This window comes from Aspergillus undulatus (genome assembly GCF_047715775.1).
Source record: "Aspergillus undulatus strain CBS 261.88 unplaced genomic scaffold BDV17scaffold_6, whole genome shotgun sequence".
Lineage (NCBI taxonomy): Eukaryota > Fungi > Ascomycota > Eurotiomycetes > Eurotiales > Aspergillaceae > Aspergillus > Aspergillus undulatus.
The window spans coordinates 327,160-347,881 of record NW_027396610.1 but is presented as its reverse complement, the minus strand read 5'-3'; the positions used below and the strand labels follow the sequence as shown (position 1 = coordinate 347,881).

Genomic DNA, 20,722 nt, shown 5'->3' with positions numbered 1-20,722 from the left:
CGACCGAGCGATGAAGAAAGGAAACGGGCAAACTGCAGGCTGCAGTAGGTCGGGTGCCTTGAACCTTGTGGGCGTACAGATGCAGATGGATGTTTTCTAGACCTGTAGACTGGACAATACAGTGCAGGGGGAGGGCAGGGGTTTATCGTGCCTCGCCACGGCGGAATCGCCTTTCCGTTGCCAAGGTAGACGCAGGCGCAGGAGGGCGACGAGGCGATATGATGGTCATTGGAGACTTTACACGTGAGCCCTTTGATAGTGACTACGAAGGCTTTGAAGGGGCGTGATTGAGTGGGTGATGAGAATTGGATGGGTTTCAATGTGTTGTTGGGCTCCTAGGAGGCCATTGGGCTGAGAAGGCGTCTCAACACCAGCTCCAGCCAGCCAGTACAGTTTGTATAGAATATAGTAATTATTTCCTCAGGGACACGTGCACGGAAGAGCCAGCCGTGGCCGAGCACCTGCGGCGACTAGATACACTCCTTACTGGGTAGTCCAGGATTCCAGCTGAAGACTTGCTCTCCAATGACTCGTCTAATCCTGGAACCTTGGGTGCTTGTGTGCTTCAGAATGAGCAGCGTCAGCGTCAGCACTCCATAACAGTGACAACCTCAGTGACAACAAAATCCAATCATCCAACCAAGGCGGAAATGACTTAAGCCGCTCGGAATTCAGGGTCCAGGGCGCGACTCCACAGGAAAACGGTCTCCGTGCCAGATTGACTCGCGCAAGTACCGTGGTTTCGGTACGTGAGCGCTGGAAGCAGCCGTCGCCGGGCAGGTGATCGATGAGGTGACGCGGAGAGAGCTCATCCAGGTCAGACCACGGTGTGTTTTCAGGTTTAGAGATGGAGGCTGTCGGCGGGTTCCGGTGATGTATATTGCTTGCAGTTGTTACTTTACGGTATACTTTGTTTGTGTGTCTATCAAGCCAGGGGTGTGAGTACGAGATGTTGGGTTAGATGAGAATGTGAAAGAGTAGGTGTCGAATGAGAGGCGACATGATGATAATATTTGAACAATGCACAGTATAAGATGGACATAAAGTTGTGTAGAGGCTTTACCCCCTATAAAAGAGCCTGCTATAGTCGGCTCCGAGCTACGGCCGACAGCCAGGAACGATCCTGCCAGAGCGTCCAGACCGTTGCGAAAACGCACGAATCGAGGATCCAGCGATCGCATCCGCAGCTCCACCGCTGTCATTCCTAAAACTCCCTACGCACTATCCTCCCTTTGTGCTTCTTGTTCGTTTCGGACCCGGCCGACGCTATGTGGCCCATCTGGATAGAGAGCATCCGGCTGGGGTGACTTCGGCTGCGCTTCACCGAGCAAGTCACCGTGCAGAGATTGTCATCTGCTTCTATAGACTTTTTCCTATCGGTTCTGCTTTCGGGATGCACTTGTCTTTCTTATAAATGAGAAGCCCGGAGGCCGTCCATGGTTTACTTGCCATTGTCATCCAGATCACGATTCGATTCGATATCTTACCAAGCAACCAAGCAACCAAGCAACCAAAAGCAATCTAACCAAGATCAAACAAGTACCTGAGCGCCTCACTATCTATGGCCTACATGTCTCCTGATCCCCTGTCGGCCAATTGGTCCTACGACAGCGCCATTGACCTCTTCTCCCTCAATACCATGGTCCCCGAGTCTTTTCCCATCGACATCCCCAACGACATGCTCTGGGATGCCAAAGACCTGCCTGCGGACTTCTTTGCTGCCCCGACCGATATCAACGGCTTTACTGTCTCGCACGACGACTCGCTTTCTTCTGTATGGCCCTCGTATCTCTTACCTATTTTACATATACTAATGATATCAGGACGAAAGCGACGACCAATCCTTCTCCCCAACCAACTTCATGGCCTCGACGCCCCCCTCCGCAATCGATCTCCCCTCCCCCATGCAATTCAAACAAGAACCACAGACAATTCAACCCCTTGCAACCCAACAAGCGCAACAACCAAAGCGCAAAGCATCCTCAATCTCAACAGACTCTTCTGTCTCCCCGCACTACTCCCCCGCCTCATCGCCCGAACTCATCCCGCAACAATCAACTCGCAAGACCCGCAGCACAGTGACAAACAATGGCGGCGACACAACAGCCCGCGGCCGCAACGCCGCTAAGCGCGCAGCCCACAACATTATCGAGAAGCGCTACCGCACGAATATGAACGCCAAGTTCGTCGCGCTTGAGAAGGCTATGGCTGTTAAGCCCGCTGGTGTCTCGAAACCGGTTACGTCAGCGACGACGTCGAATAGCGGGAAGGGATCGAGTGCGTCGCTGAAGAAATCTGAGATCCTGAGTAATGCTATCGCGTACATGCAGGAGCTACAGGAGGCAAATGAGCGCTTGAGGAAGGAGGTCGCTGCGATGGCGCGGGAACGAAGAGCCTACTAGGCTACCCACCCCTCTTACTATCTTGTCTTGATTTCGGAGTTTGGGACTGTTCTAGGATTTGATTTGTTTTCTTTGTCAGCTGGACAACTGATTTTCCCCCGGGTTATTATGACTGGTGACTGAGCAGCTTAGTCTGTCTGTACTATACTAAACCTTTTTGTCGGTTGGTTACCTCTATCTGGTGGTAGACCGTCACTACACTACACTTCTCCTGTCTGGCGTTTGAACTGGTCTGGTCGGTTGCATATTGCATAGATACCCGGAAAAGTTGGTCTGTCTGGCCTTTCTCTATTTTTGATTTGAACATTGAAGAGCTCGCTACTTTGAATACTACCTAACTAATATCATACATCCTTGAAGTGGATTTGAAGAGAAGAAACGCAATCTTATTTGGAGGAAACGTAGGGACTATGCACGTACTCGTAAGGTTACTCGATTGGGATTTTGATGTATCACAAGACCAAGGGGTACTGCTTCATACTCAGATCATAAACATCAATTTCTACTCTATTCATTTATTTCGCGGGCCCCATTTGAGGCAATAAACCGAGTTATCTACCATGGAAGTGATCTCTGAAGCTCGACACCACTACTCTCTATGGAATGCCTATCTTAATCCTGATGGCGTTGCTGACTTGCTATTGAAGTCATGTCCAGAGGGTCTAGGTCTAGACCATCAGGGCATTATTTCCCTAAGAGAAACCACGGAAATCCCCCTCTCTTGCCCATCCACGATCCACAGTCACACTCGAGCTCACTCAGCTATGTCACTGTGAGCATGTATCGTGGTTTGTGGTTGAACTCAGACTCAGCCTCAACATCAGCCTGAGCCCGAGAATGACAAACGTCTTATCAAGATATCTCATAGCACGGAAATCATGGACATAAGACTCTGGGTGCGCCCAGACCTAGGCAGGACTAGATCTACCCTGCAAAAGCTCACACTAGCTAAGGACTACAGACTTGACCGAGAGGCAAGACTGGAGACTGAAATCTCTGAAATCTCTGACTTGATACATCTCACTAGTCTGCTGTCACTGGCGATAGTAGGATCGGGTCGTCTTCCGTGTGCCCGGTGGGGAGCTGGACATGGAGCTTAGTCTCGGCGAGTGGGCTATGCATGGGGCCCAAAACTTAAGACTAAAGTAGGTCCAACGGTCAGGCCCACAATGAAATCAAAATCACGCAGTCCAGCTATCGCCTAGTCTCCGCGCAATCGCATGGCGATGGATCAAGCTGATTCAAGAACTAAAAATGGAAGACCTGCAAAATTCATTTCCGCCACCTGGTCTAGACTGTGACTTCGACTTTCAGGACACGTCTCAGGTCTGCGATCGCCGACTCTGCGTCGAGCTCCTTGCACATAATATTCCGAGTTAATCCCCGGAAAATTGTCTATGAGCGTCAGCCTAGGTGTAAATTACTCGACATCAACCACTAATCATATGAAAGAATGAAGGCCTGATTTCTCAATCTAGCTGCAAACGGTGGTTTAAATACACAGATAATAGAGACATAACTTTTGAACCGTGGAAATAGCAGAACAATTCTACATAAACCTCGGTGATCGGAGGTCGTCAATCCGATATCCTAAATAGGCAGGTCGTACGGTCGACATTGTCCATAGGCCATACAGACAGGTTTAGGGCGCCAAACTTCGACCTTTGTGCTGCGGCCAAATGGACGGACGACCAGCCTGGAAATCTTTCGATTCATTGTTTGACATGAGACTCGAGCTAGTTCCTGCTCCTGATTCAGGCTCGGCGCTGCATATCCCTGTGCTGGGCTACTGGAAAGCGGCTTCGAACTTCACTCAGGAGACACGGCGGCGAATAGGGCTTGTCAATCCTTTCACCCGCTTGTTCATGGCAAGCTGCAGTACCCTGTAGACAGCAGCATTGCAGTGTCTCATCCTTCGTCTCTTGGCTCGGACAATTTCTCTTGGTAGACATGTTCTAGAACCTCGACTTGAGAATCTCTAGCCCATTCAGTTTTGACAAGGAACATCTTGTTCCGTAATCCAGAGGCATTCCGCATCTCACTTGTATGTTTATGCTAAGGAGTGATAACAAAGCGCCCAATACCCAAAGTACCACGGAATTTCATTTGAAGTCCAGAGATGTGATCGGTTTGTATTTACAGATCTTCTTCTCTAAGAAGTAAGTTCTCATCTTCTATATTATCAGGAGCAATTCTCAGGTCCGTATTGCCTCCCTATACTCATAAGCACTAGTACTCCGTACTGACCAGCATTGCTCGCTTTTACTAGTACTACATAACTATTAAGGATTTGCGAAACCTGCCTACCTAAGTACCGATCTGCATCAACTTCCTATATACGATTACCTGACTCGGCGCCCCTCCCGGCCTCCCCCTCCTTATATCAGTAGCTATAAGCTACCGCCCTCTGCTTTGAGCCTTTGCTGAGAGTCTCATCCTTTGCTTTGCCGTTGGGGTCACGCCTTCCCTTTGCATTGCTCCTGGGGTCTTGTAGTTACTGTTATATATCATTCATTCATTACACTGCATATAGAATAAAAGTTAGTAGGAATTTCAATAGTGTTTCGCGATATTCATGTCCACTTTGTGCAGGAAAAATATCGCTAAAATTAAATCTCCGGAGTCTCCTTCCGAGCCGAGCGCTAGTCCCGATCTGCACTAGTGCGTCCCCGGATTCCATCCCATGTTTTGTTGCTGTCAGGACTCAAGATGACCCAAACAACAACCCCTCGAGCAACAATGTCCTCCAACCCCCCTCCACAATCGGGATCCCGACTAGTACAAACAAGCAAACACGATATATTCATGAGCATAAAGCCTGAACACATAACCAACATCGCAAACCGCACCAAAAACCACGAGTACCGCCGGTACCTGCTCCCCTCCACCGTCCAGCGAATCTGGTTCTACACGACAGCGCCCCTCTCGCGTCTCGAGTACGTTGCGCGTGTCTCACGTGGCAAAACGCGTGGAGAAGTCCCCGAAGATGGAGGGATTGGTAATAAGGAGTTTAATGCGGGACTGAAGATATCGAACTACGCGTATGAGATTTTGGAGCTTTGGAGGTTGCAGGAGGTTATTACGTTGAAGGGCGTGATTAAGGCGGGGTACTTGAAGGGGGCGCCTCAGAAGTATTCTTGGGTCCCGGTTGAGTTGTTGAAAACGCGTCCGTTGGAGAGGCAGGTGGAGCTGTTTTGTCGGGGTGAAGGAGAGGGAGGGGGGAAGCGCGAGCGCGAGGCCAGTGAGGATAAAGAAGGGCAAGGGGAAGAGAAACCCAAGCCAGCTGCTTTACTGGCGAAGAAATCAGGGACAATCTCCGACTACTTTCTATCCTCCGGTCGGTAGTAGCCAGGGTCGATTGGTGAGGCGGAAACGAATGTACGATATAGATATAACCCACGATAATAATGACACTAATAGACATCCGACTACAACACTCTCATCCCCCTCTCTCTCAGCTTAAAGTCCATGTACTCCACAGAGTAATCCCTAAACAGCTTATACGGCTTCCTCACCCACTCCCTTACCTCCTCAAACAACGCCTCCGATCCCCCCTCACATCCCAAAAAGACATCTGCATCAAGCATATACCCCCTCCCCGAGTCCACCAGATACTGATACGCCCCCGTCTCAACATACAAGCTTTTCGAGAGCTTCCCGCCCGACCAGTCAAGGATCAGCGGCGCGTAGCAAATCACCGGCCCATCGACCCTACCCTCAAGAAGCCTCCACAGGAGCTGTTCCTGGTAGAACCCTGCATAATCGGATCCCGTGCACATGATCCACGAGCGCGTCGTATCCTGGCTGCAGATTAAAATTCGAATGAGGTTCCGCAGAGGCGTGTTGAACTCGAGCCTCTGTAAATCTTCGTGACAGGTCATGTCCACGATGTAGTCGCCGTGCTGGGGGCACGAAAATGTAATAGTGCGTCCGTCATTGTCGTACCGGTTATTGATGCCGTGCTTATCTGCGAGGCCGCACTGCGGACATGAGGCACGGATAGCTAGTCTGCCTGTTTCTGGTGAGAGACGAGGGCCCAAAAAATCCCGCTGGGCGACGATCTTCTGGAGTATCGACGCGAAGACAGGCGTCGAGCGCCATAGGCTCTGCGTTTCAATGCCATAGGGAATGTCCGAGAGCTCGGAAAGTCGCTGCAGGACCCGGATGAGCGGCGAGGTATGCTGCTCAAGGTCGCCGGTCTGTTTGAGGCTTCTCTGATAATTCACCCCGTCGATCGTGGTAGGTGCATGTTCATTCGCATTCGGAGATGGCGCGGTATCCACAAGGACGAAAACAACTCTGACCTCGCGGTCATACTGTTCTTTGAGAGCTGCTGCGATGGAGAATCCAGTCGCAAACGTCGTGATGTTCCCAATGTGCGGACTGCAGTTTGGCTGGCTGCCTATGTGGATTGCGACTGGTGATCGAGGGCATTGGTTGTTGAGGTATTGAACCAGGGCGGTCTTGAAGTAGTAGGAGGCTGCTCCTAGGGGGTGATGAGCTACCTTGTCATGTAGAGCTATGGATCCCATGACGATGGCTTTTCGTACAGTAGATGTGTGACGATGAAGTAAGCGAGCGGCGTGGCTCTGTGGCCTGTTATATGCAGTTGTGTATGTGCCTCTCTTGGGCGTGCCCAGGTGACTGCTAACAGATACACAGCATGACAAATTTTACCCAAGGGTTACGGGCCAGCATTGGCAGAACACGTTGAAACAAATTGTTGGCTCTTTCGACGGGCATTTCTGCATTGCAGAGTGTGGCTTCTTACCTGCATCTCACCGTCATAGCTTTTTCTTGACCTTGATAGGCATATATTTCTGTTGGAAATGTACTCTCACGTATATCTCTGCTGGAGCTAGCCAACTCAAAAGCAAAGATCTCTGGGACTTCCTTTGCGGGGTGAGCTTAAGGTGTTCCGCCAAGTCACGAACACATGATACGCTATGACCGACAAATCAACATGAGGGCGAGAGACGCTTACCTATTAAGCAGAACATTGCAGAGGAGCAGGTAGGTAATTCTGCCTGATTTTGTTCATTTGCAGGCTTGAAAATAGAGGGTCATTTAGCAGATATAGATATGACCCAAGCTGTCCACCTAGTTTTGTCTTTTATCTCCAAATGGACGATAATAGTTGAGCCTCATATAAAGTGGGGAGACAAAGGAAACCGCCAATCATACCCGGGTGCGGCCATTGGCAGGAGCCTACCTTGGCAGCGGCTGGGATCGTCTTCAGGTTGTTGATCTTGGCCATGAGCTCAGCCACCAGGCAGCCTAGTGCTGCACTTCTTTACTCCATGACGTCTTCAGGTCTTCATCAACGCATTCCCACCCAGTGCACTCTAGCGCAGTTGGTTCATCAGGAAACAGCCCTCTTCCTGTTCTACTACGGATTTATACCGCGCAAGATGGGCTTCACGGACAAGGAAGCTTATCAAATACTATGCCTGAGCATAGCCGGGCTCATTCTCTGTGGCCCTTGTATAGGTGCATTAGCTATACGCGATAAAATCCGCCAAAAGCGTGCTGAACGGAACCGAAGGGCAACTTCTGATACTTCTAGATTATTAGCGCCGAAAAGAGTCGTTAAGCCCCAGTTGGAAAGACATGTGGGAGAGAACTCGGCCTTGGAGGCGGGTAGCTATCGAGACCCGGGTCATCAAGGAACGGTTACGGCCACCAGCACACAATATCGAGCAGGCCTCTTTGATAAACTTCCCGCCGAGCTGCGACATATGATCTACTGCTATGTCCTTACGGCAGAGGAACCTCTTCACCTCAAACATTGGAGAGCTAGCGGCCGACTCTACTGTGACCGATTTCCCCGTTGGACGTTTGTAGGACTGCTGCTTACTTGTCGCGGGATGTAAGTTGACGTTGGCACCTATGTTTAAAATTCATTTGATCTGCATGTTCATGAATGCTGATTTGTTGCAGATATCAAGAATCAGTCCACCTCCTCTACGAACAAAACACACTCTCGTTCGCACAGCCAGCCGTGGTCCACAGATTGCCTGCAACTATCCTGCCTACCCGACTGCAGCAGATTGGACATATCCGCGTGACGGTACCCGGCGTGTCAGATATAATGCTGGAACAATGGAGTCATGCCTGCGAGATCTTAGCAGAGATGCGTGGGCTGCGGAGTCTAGCCGTGGAGATCGAGATTCCAGCTACACAGTTCATCATTATCTTGTCGACTTGGCTCGAGGCCATGGATGGAATCAGATTCCGGGATGGATCTACGCCCGAGATCCACGTCGTAGTTTTTGCTGCACCGGGAACTGCTCTCTGGGGCTTCCATGTGGAAGATGGAGATGGAATTGGAGACGGAACTTCGGATAATGGTATAGAGGAGACAAAGCTGGGTTCTTTTGCAGGTGTAGCTGACTACCATGGCTTGGTGTTTAGAGTTGTCAGGGCTGTGGTGAGTGATGAGGGGCGAAAACTCTGTCCGATTTCGTGATGATGGAAGGTCTACGGATGCTGGATGCACCTGGACTGGTCTGTCTGCTTGTCTCCTACACGGTTCAAGCCAACCGACTTCTCGACAAGCAGGGTCATAGTATTGTATCCTAAGCCTCCGTGTCTAGAGCTATAGGGAAACGAATTTGCCTTGTAGGCAATCTACCGCACCCGCCTGGCCCTGGCCATCGACGCCATCTCCCCGGCGTCAGGCTCACTCTCATCCACAAACCCAAACCGCTGATACAGCGATGCTCCAGCTTTACTTGCGTCCACGTACAGCGCGACACTATCCTCATCCGCCAAGCCACAGCCCCATTGCAGGAGCATCGAGCCTGCCCCGCGACGTTGGTAGTCTGGGTGCGTGGCGAGAGTGTCGAGCTGTAAGCGTCCTGTTAGTAAAGTGACTGTAATTGCTGGGCAGAGTGGTAGGTACAATCATGCTTAATCTCCTTCATCAACCTCAATCGTTCCCTCTCCTCCCTCTCAAAAAAAGGCATCACACTCAGCAGCAGGCATATCAGCGTGCCAGGGCGGGTATCGCCGGCCGCGCTCCTCGGGCGTGGAAAGATCCCATTTGGCGTATGCGGCGATGCGTCCCATCTCGGTGCCCACGACCTTGACGTACTTCTGAAACGGGTTTTCTCTAAGATCGTTGCTATTTGCCTCGTCCCACCATCCTCGTACGCCGGGGGTATCGGGCCATAAACGGCGCGGGGCGGGGTCGGTGAACGCAATGAACCAGATCGCTGTTAGGGGGGCGAGTTTAAGCTTGAGGCTGGTTGGGCTAGGGCTGCTGGTCATTTTGGTTGAAGGGGCTTGGGTCTGGGGAAAGTCTAGAGCTGGGAAGTAATCATGGATGATGCTGGCTATGTCTGGGATGCGAGGGCCGACAAGGGGGTTAGTAATCTAGCTTCTAGACACTGCAGATCGTTCGGATCCTGCCGAACGTGCTACTCGAGGAGTTTCAAGGAATTGAGGCTTCTCCTATGTTCAGAGTCCTAGATCTAACAAGCAGGAGAAACCTAAGTTTGGCAATACCTTGTCTGAATGGTCCCTCGAGAGGTTTACGAACCCAATGGAGATACCCAGCGGCCTAGACACCTTCTACTCCAGGCAGTCGTTCCTCCCTACCGCTCCATATCCTCTTCATTATTATTATTGCTTGCTTGACCAGTCAGATAGTGTGATTATAGGCTTTTCTATTCTGCTATTGGAATTGAAGATCTCTATTCTATCCATTCGTCCACTACGATCCTTACTGGATCGATACCAGCCAAAGTCTTATCACAATCCATGCGGTTCAAGTTCAAGTCAGTACTACATGTGTACCACAGCACAAACCTTGGACGCCAGCATCTTATTGGGACGGATTGTAAGGATTTTCCTTTTTAGGCAGTCGTGCTCTGACTGACCACGGTGAAAGTCGCCGGATATCCTCATACGTAAGACTTCCCTTCTCCCCGTCATATATCACCACCACAAGCAATCAGCTCGAATGAAAGCTTTCAGTGGAGTGTATCGCATCACGTCGCCCGGAATGATCTATGATCCCATATTCGTTAATACACGAAGGGGGCTTAGGAGTCTCGTGGACTGGATAGCACGCCTGGGTACTTGGATGGGGGACCTACAGCCCCCGCTCTATATCGACATTGAGGGAAGAAAACTCAGCCGGCGCGGAAAGATGTCACTCGTGACGTGCTCGTTTATGCCTCAGACAACCTCATACGTCCCGAGCAGAACAGGCTCCTTGGTAAGTGGAATGCGCCGGCACCAGCAATGGCTTATTTTTCGCATCCTTCGGATCGTGACTTGGACCCTTTTGATGGATTTGACTTTGACTATAATGACGATTACTATTGTGATGCTTACTATGATGACAATGACTATGAGGATTGGACAAAGGCAGTCTGACAGCTGGAGTGGCCTCCGTCTTAGCGGTTTGGGCTATGCCCTGTGAGAGCCCTGATAAACTACGCTGTGTTGGAGACGGTCCTGACTTTTAACTCCGACAGCATGGTCCTGAATGATATGGACCACTACTTCCTTTCCCCGCTTGCCCATGTCGCGGTCCCGCGCGCATACTGGCTAACCAAGACGGAGAAAGGCGCGGAGGCAAGCACAGACCAGATCCTAGCCTCACACGTCATGCTCATCGAGCCGAACATGGGCAATTTCCAGCGCATAATGGAGGACGGGAAATCCTCACGGGCAATCGACATGGAAATTCTCAACCACTTATTCGGCGACTCGGCGATGATCCTCCCTCATGGACGGTATACGCTGCTTATAGGGGAGTTCCGCGTCGCTGACCACTAACTGCATCTTACTGAGGATAGGGACGCGGAGTGGAATGCGATGGCGGAGGTGCCGCGCGCTTATTTGGTGCATTTTAGTGATGTGCCTCTACCCAAGCCTTGGGTAAAGCATTCGGAGGAGCAGTGGGTGGCTGCGTTGCCGGGGTGTTGGGAGGATGAGAGGATGGGGAGAGGGCTGATAGGCCGAGGTGTGCGGATCGGGTTATGTGAATGGGGTCTTATGAGGACTAGTATCGGGATCGGGGGGGGGGGGGGGGGGAGGCTTGTGGGCCATTGGAGTGATGGGTTCGTGATCTATGGTCAATTACATGGCGGGTGTAGGATAGTAAGGTTCATAGATCATGCATGCTGATAACGCTTCCTGTTCTTATTGATAGGCGTCTGTATAAAAGGTCAATCTAGATCTATACCTAGGGTTTGATTTCCTTCACTGGACCATGTCCAGCACCAGTCGCTACAGGAGCAGTTTGCTCAATCCAACTTCCGGAACCCCATAGACTCCCACTTCCCCAGAACCCTCTCCTTAACATCCTCCGGATACGACTCTCTAAAATCAGCAGCCTCCCAGTTCCTCCCCTCGGTATACTCAATCGGCAAGAGCGCATCACTCACAACCTTGCCCCCCTTAATCGGCGAGTGCGCTCCATGGCCATTATACGGAATAAGCGGGAATGCCCTGACATCAGGGAAGAACAACTCGTCGTCTCCAGGACGGCATCTTGTGCTAAAGGCCCACATGACGGCCTTGTCATCGTAGACGTCGATGTCGTCGCCGACGAGTACGAGCCGGTGGATGGTATAGCCGGCTTTGTGGTTAAAAATCAGATCACCGACTTGCTTGGAAAATTCCTTGGACGTTGATTTCATTTTGCGGAGTTTGGCTGTGTCGATGCGCAGCGCCACCCAGGTTACCTGAGAGATGAAGGGGGCGAACGCGTCCAGGACGGGGAGGTTGGCTTTTTGGCACAGTTTACGGATTTCGGCGGCGGCGAGTGAGCCGATCATTGTTTGCTATCGGCATATTAGTGTGTATCTTCCTGGAAAAACGTTATTTATACGGAGATAAGACTTACAGTTTCATCGGTGAGTTTTCCGCACGAGCTCATTGGGAGAATTGCATTGTTTCTGTATGTAATTTTGCTGACTTTGTATTTCGGCCAAAGATGCGTGTCGCCGGGGAATATGTAGCTGGTCTTGATTAGTATGCGCAGTATGCAATCCTTGGTTCCATCAGCTTACCCATGCATCTCACCAAATGGGCCTTCTGGGCCAGTCTCGGTGATTGAGAGTGTCCCCTCAAAGACAATCTCAGAGTTCGCCGGGACAAGGAGATTGTTCGTATCGCATTTAGTGAGCTCGATTGGTTGGCCGACCATGGCGCCCACGTATTCAGCCTCCGTGACGCCATCAGGAATAGGCATGCTCGACGCCATGATAGCCGCGGGAGGTACACCAAAAGCCAGAGCCCATGGAACATCACGGCCTTCCTTCTTCCACATCTGGTGGATCTGCCAAAGATGCTGAGGCTCGATAACCAGTCCAGTCAGATGGTTCTTGTCGTGGACCATAGCACGCGCAATAGACCAGTTGGTCCACTTGCCGTCGGGGGATTGAACAATGTGCATTCCTTGCTAGTGTCAGCAGAGGATTCCCAATGTCTGAGAAGAGTACATACCAAAGGACTGCACATAAGCTCCACCATCCGACTTGTGAATCCAAGGGTTAGGAAGCTGAGTGAGATCAATTGCGTCTCCGTCAAGACTATTCTCCTTGCAAGGGCCGGTCTCGACAACGCTCGGCGGGATGGGTGGTAATTGATCAGCCGCAAGCATCTTGTCCAGAATCTCCCTCATGCCAGCCGTCGGAGGAAGGGCCAAGTGACGAGCCAACCGGCCGTATCGCTCCTTCGAGGATCTTCTCAAGGACGCAGGCGCACCGAGGATACGGAAGAGGCCGTCTTTGGCCCCGATGAGGTTGTTGAACAGAGGGGCCTTCTCATCGTTTTCACAAACGAGACGGGTAATGGCCGCTGCATCGAGATATGGATTGACAGGGTTGTTAATCTCTACGAGGTCATTGTCGGCCTTGAGGGCTTCGACGAAAGACCTGAAGCAGAGATGGGGTTCCGTGGAGGACATACTGAGTAGTGCGTGCTATGTTGCTCATTTAGCTGATGGGCTCATGTTTGACGGCGGTTTCATGGCTATATAAGACACGGCATGCCGGCAAACCGGGACAATTGACCATGGACCAGCAAGCCGGGCCGATGGGGCTCTGGGACCCAGTCTCGGATCTCGGGGGCTCGGGGAAGGGAACGGCGAGATCACGTGCTCACAGCTGTCTTCCGAATGGGGAACACCACAACGTCGCGTCTGTCGCAAGATCATTCGGAGACCTCGGAGATCAACATCATCCTAGTGGCACCTCTGTAAACAACATTCCCGGGCTTAGTGGAGAGCGCTTGCGCATCGTTTCCGAAGAATGAGCCTGCTGGGGGGGTAATACAGACCATGGCCGAGATGGACAACGCTTCGCCCAACATCGAACGCCAAGAGATCGATCGCGTTCTCATTCTAAAACGCAAGCAGCGGGAGTCAAAGGCATGCTATCCTTGTCGTCAGCGGAAAGTCAAATGTGAGGGCGGTCACCCTTGCAGGACGTGTGCGAGGCGAGACCATCCCGAAATCTGTGCCTACAATGTTGAACAAAGCCCCGCTCGAAAGAGAGTCTCGATCAGGCCTAGAGACCAAGAGACAGTGTCTCGAGGCAGTGGAGATGATACCGCAGCACTTACCTCCCCTACTCATAGTGTTGGCGCCGAGGTATCCCAGCCTCCGACCTCCTCGCTGGGCGACGCTCGGAGCTCGGTCCAGCCAAATGACAACCCATCCTACGTATTCTCCGGCGATAACTCGCTTGTCTCGATGCTTCGACAGCAGGATCCTGACGGGGCCATGGCACGCGAAGCTACCTCTGTCCTAGGACTCCATAACACCTACCCGAGCTATCCCTTCATCGAGACGAAGAAGCCGCAGGATCGGTGGGCCGCTCTACTGGATATCCTTCCTCATAGAGATGAGGTCTTGAAGTTAGTCAGCCATTATCTTCAGAACGACGTTAGCTTATGGGGACAGATTCTTCCATTTCTACCGCATCTCCGCGTACCCTTTTAATCCGATCCTTGTGGACGTGGACCAGTTCGAGTCAGACATATGTGTCTACCTCAGCGCCTATGCCTCGGGTGAACTACGGGACCGGAATAAGATATCGGACAAATGGGCATCTGGGAAATCTGTCGGCCAGATCAGTCTCCTGTTGGCGACACTGGCCGCTGGTGCTCACTTTTCTGACTTGGAGAATCCTCAGCGTTCCGAGTTGTGCCAAGATTTTGGTGAGTCAAGAAATCTCTTGTTGGGGTCTAATTGCTTACAATGTAGCCCATCGTTCCTTCCAGGCTCTTCGTCTTGCGAACTTTCTTTTCCGCCCATCATTGGAGGCGGTTCAGTCGCTGCTCATTCTCGGCAACACACTCCAGAACAATGGACAGTCTGATTCTGCCTGGGCTCTGTTGGGGACTACTGTGAGGCTGGCTCAAACACTAGGCTTGCACACAGAGAGGGGAATCGCCCATTGGCCCGAGCATTCAAAATTGAACGCAAAGTCGCTATGGTAAGTTCCCTCTAATTAATGGATAGTAAAGCTAACACATCCAGGTCGATGACGGTCTGGCAGGACAGTCTTCTAAGCCTCTGTTACGACCGTCCACCCATTGTCTCGACGCGAGGTTGGAACCCAGAAGCAAGGTCCATGCGGACAGAGCTGTCGTACCTAAATCTCATGCAATACCTTTGCTGGATAGCGCTGAGCATCATGCAAATTGACGATCCACCAGAGTCAGAGCCGACGCAGAACCTTGCATTACTTGCTGAACTAGATAGTACCTACAGTCGAGCACAGTCGCACCTTCTCCGGCGGCAAGACTGCAAGAACCTGCAGCAGCATCTCGAGCATCTCGCACTGCGGATGCACGTCTCATTCTGCGTTTCCGCGCTATGTCGACCGGCCATCAGAAGCTCTCCACAGACCCTTCAAGACACTTGCTATTTATCTCTAAGGTCTCGCGCCAAAGAGAGTCTAATCATTGCCTCGAAAACATTTCTTGACTTCCAGGCTTTGAGCATCGTTCCCTTGCGAACTTGGTCTATGGTACATACAGTTCTAAGCTCCACGCTACTTCTGAGTACTTGGCAAGAAACGAAAGAGGATCCAGAGTGCAGAGACCTGCAGCAGAAGGTGATCGAGGTCTTTTCTGCAGGCAACTCTGAGAAAGATACCGGGTCTTCGGGGTATAGTCAGTGGCTCTCAGCGAGGCACATCAAGGCGCTGATTACGTTGCGACAAGCACTCAAACAACGCAGCGCGCCGTCACTCGGTCCAAAGTGTGGTCTAGATATGGGCCATGGCCAAATAGCGGAAAACGCCACTAACTATGGGGTAAGCGACGTCCCTCAGGATATGCCATGGATGGGTGACTCTTCCTCGTACAACGACTTGTTCCCGGGGCTTTATTATGGGTGAGTGCGTCAGGTCTTACTGCTGAGCTCCATGACTCATTCACTGTCAGCTTCTCCGGTGGAAATGGAATGGACTTCTCGCCAGTGACTTACCTCGACTCCATCATGAACGGTGCGTACCGGAAATTAGGGAGGCGTTCTCTGCTAACGATGCCAGTTCCGCTGTTTAACTTCTCGGAGGGCTAATTTATGCACTTGCACTATTGCATCCCTCGAGTAGCGGAACTAACGTGCCGACACCACGGGCCATCTCGGTCACTCGGACTTATGTCGGTCGGTCTCTCGGCCATGTTCGGCCCTCGGAGCTTCGCAATCAGCCCGCTCGGGATCCATCAAGTTTCCACGGCATCCCGATGCAGGTTTGCCAGTCAAATCCCTGAAACTAGTGTTCAAGATTGAAATTTTGCCATCAGAGCTTGCACGGGAGGATCATATAATACAAGCGAAACCTCCAGGGAATCGTCCTGCAGCGACACACCTCAGGCCTGGCGCAGAACACAGCTATATCCACCGACCATAGATTCAACCTGCTTTAGGCTTGATATCAGCTACTATGCTTCACAATTTCCTCAGCGGCCAGGGCACAGTAACATTCAACTCGACGCGACAATCTCCAGAGCCAGAAACCGACATGACCACCAACCAAACCCCAGGCACATACACGCCATCCACAGCCCCAAGCAAAACCCCACGACGAAAGCGCATTATCGTCGCAATGACCGGTGCAACCGGGGCCCTAATGGGCATAAAAGTGCTAACGGCCCTACGCCGCCTCAATATCGAAACCCACCTTATCATAAGCAAGTGGGCGGAAGCAACAATAAAATACGAAACAGACTACCACCCATCGAACGTCAAAGCACTAGCCGACTACACTTACAACATATCCGACATGGCAGCGCCGATATCATCTGGCTCGTTTAAGACAGACGGAATGATCATCGTCCCGTGTAGCATGAAGACGCTGGCCGCGATCCACTCGGGCTTCTGCGATGACTTGATTTCGCGCTCGGCGGATGTTATGCTTAAGGAGCGACGGAAATTGGTTCTTGTTGCGAGGGAGACGCCGCTTAGTGAGATTCATTTGAGGAATATGCTTGAGGTGACCCGTGCAGGCGCGGTTATTTTCCCGCCTGTTCCGGCCTTCTATATTAAGCCTGCGAGTGTGGAGGATCTGATTGATCAGAGTGTTGGGCGGATGCTGGATCTATTTAATCTTGATACGGAGGACTTTGAGAGGTGGAATGGGTGGCAGAAGGAGTGAACGACATAGATCATAGATAATTTTTGACTGTACTTTTATCTAATGGCAAAAGCGTTTCGTTTGGTCTATCTGCTGTTTGTTGTCATACGCTTTATAATGTCGACGGTATTTAGAAGTAACGTCACAGGACGGATCGCCACACGCTGCGAACGGCCTACAATTTTCTCGTTGCATTAGATACTCTGCTCTGCGTCTTCTATAGGTATTAGCTATTATAATAACACCCCGAGACATACTCGGACATGGACGATCCAATCCAAGGCTATAACATAATACATTGCGACAAGCAATATATACAAAGCGGATATACAAGCACTGACATCATAACAAGCTCTACGCCACAGAAATCGTTGAAAAATGCTAGTCAGCATATAGCAGTTGAAAATGACTCAATCCCTACGCTACTCTCAACGCATCTTCACAGTGAATCGGTATCCCCGAGGCTCCGAAAGCCAGCTCAGCGCCTTGGAGTTCATCGGAAGCTTCGGCAATGATGCATACTCTTTAGTGCCGGTACGCGCTTTACCCCCACACCCCCGCGCGGAAGGAGTTCCGATCTTCAAGGTAGCATCATATAAGACTTGCAGATGTGCTTCTTGACATCTACAGCACTTTACTGAACAGCCGAATAGAGATAGATAAGGAGAGTCTTCGATATGTTCTACGAACCCGGCGTGACCGAGCACGGTCTCCCCCATGACCCATTCAAGGTACGCAAAGTATACCCCGCGTCATCGCCTCCCTATACTCCAAACCCCCTACCTCTCAATTACACTACCTTCCCAATCCCAGTCCCCTTCCTACTCAGCTGACGAAGGAATACAGGCCTGCGTAATCCCCCGTCCCATCGGGTGGATCTCAACGAGATCTCCCACCGGAACAGCAAACCTAGCCCCCTACTCGCAATTCAACAACCTAACATTCGACCCGCCCTACGTAATGTTCAGCGCAAACCAAACAGCAACCAACACACGCAAAGACACCGTCGTGAACGCCGAAAGCACGGGGCACTTCGCCTGGAACTTAGCCACGTATCCGCTCCGCGAAGCGGTCAATATATCCGCCGAACAAGTCCCGTATGGGGTTGACGAGTTCGAGCGCGCAAATCTAACCAAAGAATACGGCTCCCTGATCGACGTCCCCATGGTCAAGGAAAGTCCAGTGAAGTTCGAATGTACTTATCACAGTACGATTCGACTACCGGGCCACCCGCCCATGGGGACGGTGGATGTTATTATTGGGCGCGTGGTGGGGGTTCATATTGCGAATTGGGCGTTGAATGATGATGGCATACTGGATGTGAGGAAAACGGAACCGATTGCGAGGTGTGGGTATTATCAGTACGCGGTTGTGCGGGAGACGTTTGATATGGTTATTCCGGGGATGAGCGAGGATACGCTTTATGGACTTGAGGGGAGTAGTAGGATGAATAGGGAGAGACATTTGAGGGATAAAGAGGGGGAAAAGAAGGATGATGGTGAGGGTGGAGAGGGGGGTCATACAGCGTCCGCATCATGATAGATGATATAAGTCAGGCTTGATGATCTCATTTTCGATATAGAAGCAGCATGCAAGTCGCGTTAGGTTAGAGAGCTCAAGTGTACAACCCTCAACACAAATAGGTACTATACAATCAGATTGACCATGGTCGCGCAGAGAAAAGGATGATTATATGCAGTTCAGACTGGCGTAGGTGTAAACGGGTCATAGATTAGAGTACCACGCTATTGACTTTTTATAGTTGAATGGAACAACGAACCGAGGCGTAGGTTTGAGGTCAAGACGGCATCAACATGTATAGGATGGCCTCGAGCAGCAGCCTCAACCCTGCACTGTCAACAATGGCAATGGCTTCTCTCACGCTTATGATTTTCGCTCGTTGATCAGTCATACTGTTTTTGAGGACCAGAACAACGGCACTTCACTGCATTGAGCAACGTAGAACGATTGACGCAGCCGCTTGAACGGAGTCCGTCTCGGAAATTGACCCTGCCCTGGTAGGTGCATTTAGGATCAGCTTGTCCTTATTTGCTATGAAAATAAACGAGATTGAGTTCCCGCCAAGCCGTTTAACAAAGCTCCCAGCCTCCTAGAACTATGGACCCTAGTCATGGCACCAATCATTAGAATATCCTGAGCCGGGCATGCAACAGCGCACGGCTCGAGGTACATAGCCAAGCTCGGCCTGTTGGACAAACTCGACCGACAATCTTGTTCAACTTCCCAGCAGCAGGCTAGCAGGCGTGTAGTATGTAGGTACCTTACATAATGAATATACATTCCAGTCTTAAACGTATGAACACACAGTGCAGACGAGGAACGCACAGTAAGATGGCCAAATCGTCTCCAGATTTTTAATTTGTCACTTCTTTCCTCCAAGTTCCCTTCCCTTCCACCGCATAATCAAGCTGCATGAGAAGACCGCCCAAGACCAAGACCCAAGTTTTTTTTTTTCTCCTTACCACTCAACAACCGGGCTCGGACTGCAAACATCCTCAACAACTACATCACCCTATCCAATCCGAGGCCATCAAACTGCATAAGATGCAGAACCGCCCGGGATGGGAGGGTCAGAAGCAGCTGGAGGAGCGTAGCTGCTACCACCCTGACCACCCGACTCATAGCCAGGTGAGGACCCTTCATACGTGGGAGCCGTCGGAGATGGGTACTCGCCAGTTGTAGACGGGTACACGCTAGTCGTAGACGGGTACTCGCTTGTCATAGACGGGTACTCGCTTGTCATAGACGGGTACTCGCTTGTCGGAGATGGGTACTCGCTAGTCGTAGACGGGTACTCGCTCGGACTCGACGTCCCATAATCACTAGATGTGGTAGTAGTATGGTCACTTGACGACGAATAGTCGCTGGGTGTGGTTGTAGTATGGTCGTTCGATGACGAATAACTGCTAGTCGCGGTATACTCACTACCGGACCCTGAGGAGTATGTCGGACTCTCATAAGGCTCATAAGCACGCCCACTACACCACGGATAGTCAGGGCAGGAGGGGTACGACACCGCGCTCCAGTCACGAGGCGCGGGGTACCCGCCATTGGGGTAGTACTCGTATGCGTAGTAGCAGCCCGGAGTGTATTGCATGTAGCACTGGCACTGGCCTGGGATGCACCGATAGTAGGCGTACTGGCCGTACGTGCAGAAGCAGGAGCATAGACCCGCAGTGTATTTGTCGCAGGTGGCTAGGGGTTGGGCTTGTCTATTGGTGAGGGCATCTGGTAAGAAGGTGGAGTTGTGTTAGTAGATGTGAAGCAGGGTATTTTGGGGAAGACAAGGTTAAAGGCATTACTGTCTGTGTTTTCCTTGTTTAGCTTGGGTAGAAAAGAGGCGCTGACGCCTAGGAGGGGCATGAAGGGGCTCAAGATGATGAGCGGCTTCATGTTGTCGGATGGGGGTGTGGTGTTCCGATTTCTATTCCGATATGTCCTCAGTGCTGGAACTCTCCTTCCCTGGATGGACATGGGAAGATCATGAATGCGATCGATGCGACCTCGCGGTCAGTCTTATACTTGAGTCATCCCCTTTTAAGGGCTCAATCTTGCAACGGTTCTCGCTTATTACTGTTTCATTCAGTGCCATGGACAGCAATACTTGGTATATCGCTCCATGTCCTGGTTCTATCCACGATCTCTACGATCTCTACGATGCTTCTTTCTGTTCTCTATGATGCGTACTTGAGT

General features: G+C 51.2%; 12 protein-coding genes across 12 annotated transcripts; 8 read left to right on the top strand and 4 right to left on the bottom strand.

Moving 5' to 3' along the window:
- The first annotated feature begins 1,059 nt into the window (after positions 1–1,059).
- Positions 1,060–2,781, top strand: BDV17DRAFT_254367 (uncharacterized protein). Its single transcript, XM_073756764.1, has 2 exons — positions 1,060–1,774; positions 1,824–2,781. The coding sequence occupies exons 1-2, from the start codon at positions 1,562–1,564 to the stop codon at positions 2,400–2,402; spliced, it is 792 nt and encodes a 263-aa protein (XP_073619237.1). The 5' UTR covers positions 1,060–1,561; the 3' UTR covers positions 2,403–2,781.
- A 16-nt stretch (positions 2,782–2,797) lies between these two features.
- BDV17DRAFT_254365 (uncharacterized protein) lies at positions 2,798–3,890 on the top strand. Its single transcript, XM_073756763.1, has one exon. The coding sequence runs from the start codon at positions 3,281–3,283 to the stop codon at positions 3,500–3,502; it is 222 nt and encodes a 73-aa protein (XP_073619236.1). The 5' UTR covers positions 2,798–3,280; the 3' UTR covers positions 3,503–3,890.
- Positions 3,891–5,055: 1,165 nt separating this feature from the next.
- Positions 5,056–5,784, top strand: BDV17DRAFT_254363 (uncharacterized protein). Its single transcript, XM_073756762.1, has one exon. The coding sequence runs from the start codon at positions 5,112–5,114 to the stop codon at positions 5,745–5,747; it is 636 nt and encodes a 211-aa protein (XP_073619235.1). The 5' UTR covers positions 5,056–5,111; the 3' UTR covers positions 5,748–5,784.
- A 46-nt stretch (positions 5,785–5,830) lies between these two features.
- Positions 5,831–6,934, bottom strand: BDV17DRAFT_287924 (uncharacterized protein; the record flags this gene model as incomplete). The annotated part of the gene is made up of 1 exon (XM_073761267.1): positions 5,831–6,934. One exon carries the CDS (start codon positions 6,932–6,934, stop codon positions 5,831–5,833), a length of 1,104 nt encoding a protein of 367 aa, XP_073619234.1.
- A 660-nt stretch (positions 6,935–7,594) lies between these two features.
- BDV17DRAFT_254359 (uncharacterized protein) lies at positions 7,595–9,142 on the top strand. The gene is made up of 2 exons (XM_073756761.1): positions 7,595–8,271; positions 8,343–9,142. Exons 1-2 carry the CDS (start codon positions 7,658–7,660, stop codon positions 8,869–8,871), a joined length of 1,143 nt encoding a protein of 380 aa, XP_073619233.1. The 5' UTR covers positions 7,595–7,657; the 3' UTR covers positions 8,872–9,142.
- Positions 9,033–9,674, bottom strand: BDV17DRAFT_287922 (GNAT family N-acetyltransferase; the record flags this gene model as incomplete). The annotated part of the gene is made up of 3 exons (XM_073761266.1): positions 9,033–9,251; positions 9,307–9,313; positions 9,376–9,674. 3 exons carry the CDS (start codon positions 9,672–9,674, stop codon positions 9,033–9,035), a joined length of 525 nt encoding a protein of 174 aa, XP_073619232.1.
- A 1,081-nt stretch (positions 9,675–10,755) lies between these two features.
- BDV17DRAFT_287921 (uncharacterized protein) lies at positions 10,756–11,192 on the top strand (the record flags this gene model as incomplete). The annotated part of the gene is made up of 2 exons (XM_073761265.1): positions 10,756–10,829; positions 10,889–11,192. 2 exons carry the CDS (start codon positions 10,756–10,758, stop codon positions 11,190–11,192), a joined length of 378 nt encoding a protein of 125 aa, XP_073619231.1.
- Positions 11,193–11,530: 338 nt separating this feature from the next.
- BDV17DRAFT_300594 (UbiD family decarboxylase) lies at positions 11,531–13,329 on the bottom strand (the record flags this gene model as incomplete). Its single annotated transcript, XM_073764093.1, has 4 exons — positions 11,531–12,202; positions 12,265–12,379; positions 12,431–12,818; positions 12,867–13,329. 4 exons carry the CDS (start codon positions 13,327–13,329, stop codon positions 11,663–11,665), a joined length of 1,506 nt encoding a protein of 501 aa, XP_073619230.1. The 3' UTR covers positions 11,531–11,662.
- A 290-nt stretch (positions 13,330–13,619) lies between these two features.
- Positions 13,620–16,135, top strand: BDV17DRAFT_195488 (Zn(II)2Cys6 transcription factor). The gene is made up of 6 exons (XM_073755174.1): positions 13,620–14,279; positions 14,326–14,582; positions 14,629–14,860; positions 14,905–15,765; positions 15,816–15,877; positions 15,923–16,135. Exons 1-6 carry the CDS (start codon positions 13,702–13,704, stop codon positions 15,949–15,951), a joined length of 2,019 nt encoding a protein of 672 aa, XP_073619229.1. The 5' UTR covers positions 13,620–13,701; the 3' UTR covers positions 15,952–16,135.
- Positions 16,128–17,050, top strand: BDV17DRAFT_195501 (UbiX family flavin prenyltransferase). The gene has a single exon (XM_073755175.1). It carries the CDS (start codon positions 16,319–16,321, stop codon positions 17,027–17,029), a length of 711 nt encoding a protein of 236 aa, XP_073619228.1. The 5' UTR covers positions 16,128–16,318; the 3' UTR covers positions 17,030–17,050.
- A 635-nt stretch (positions 17,051–17,685) lies between these two features.
- BDV17DRAFT_287917 (flavin reductase family protein) lies at positions 17,686–18,547 on the top strand (the record flags this gene model as incomplete). Its single annotated transcript, XM_073761264.1, has 2 exons — positions 17,686–17,739; positions 17,855–18,547. The coding sequence occupies 2 exons, from the start codon at positions 17,686–17,688 to the stop codon at positions 18,545–18,547; spliced, it is 747 nt and encodes a 248-aa protein (XP_073619227.1).
- Positions 18,548–19,559: 1,012 nt separating this feature from the next.
- BDV17DRAFT_287916 (uncharacterized protein) lies at positions 19,560–20,422 on the bottom strand (the record flags this gene model as incomplete). Its single annotated transcript, XM_073761263.1, has 2 exons — positions 19,560–20,257; positions 20,332–20,422. 2 exons carry the CDS (start codon positions 20,420–20,422, stop codon positions 19,560–19,562), a joined length of 789 nt encoding a protein of 262 aa, XP_073619226.1.
- Positions 20,423–20,722: the final 300 nt, after the last annotated feature.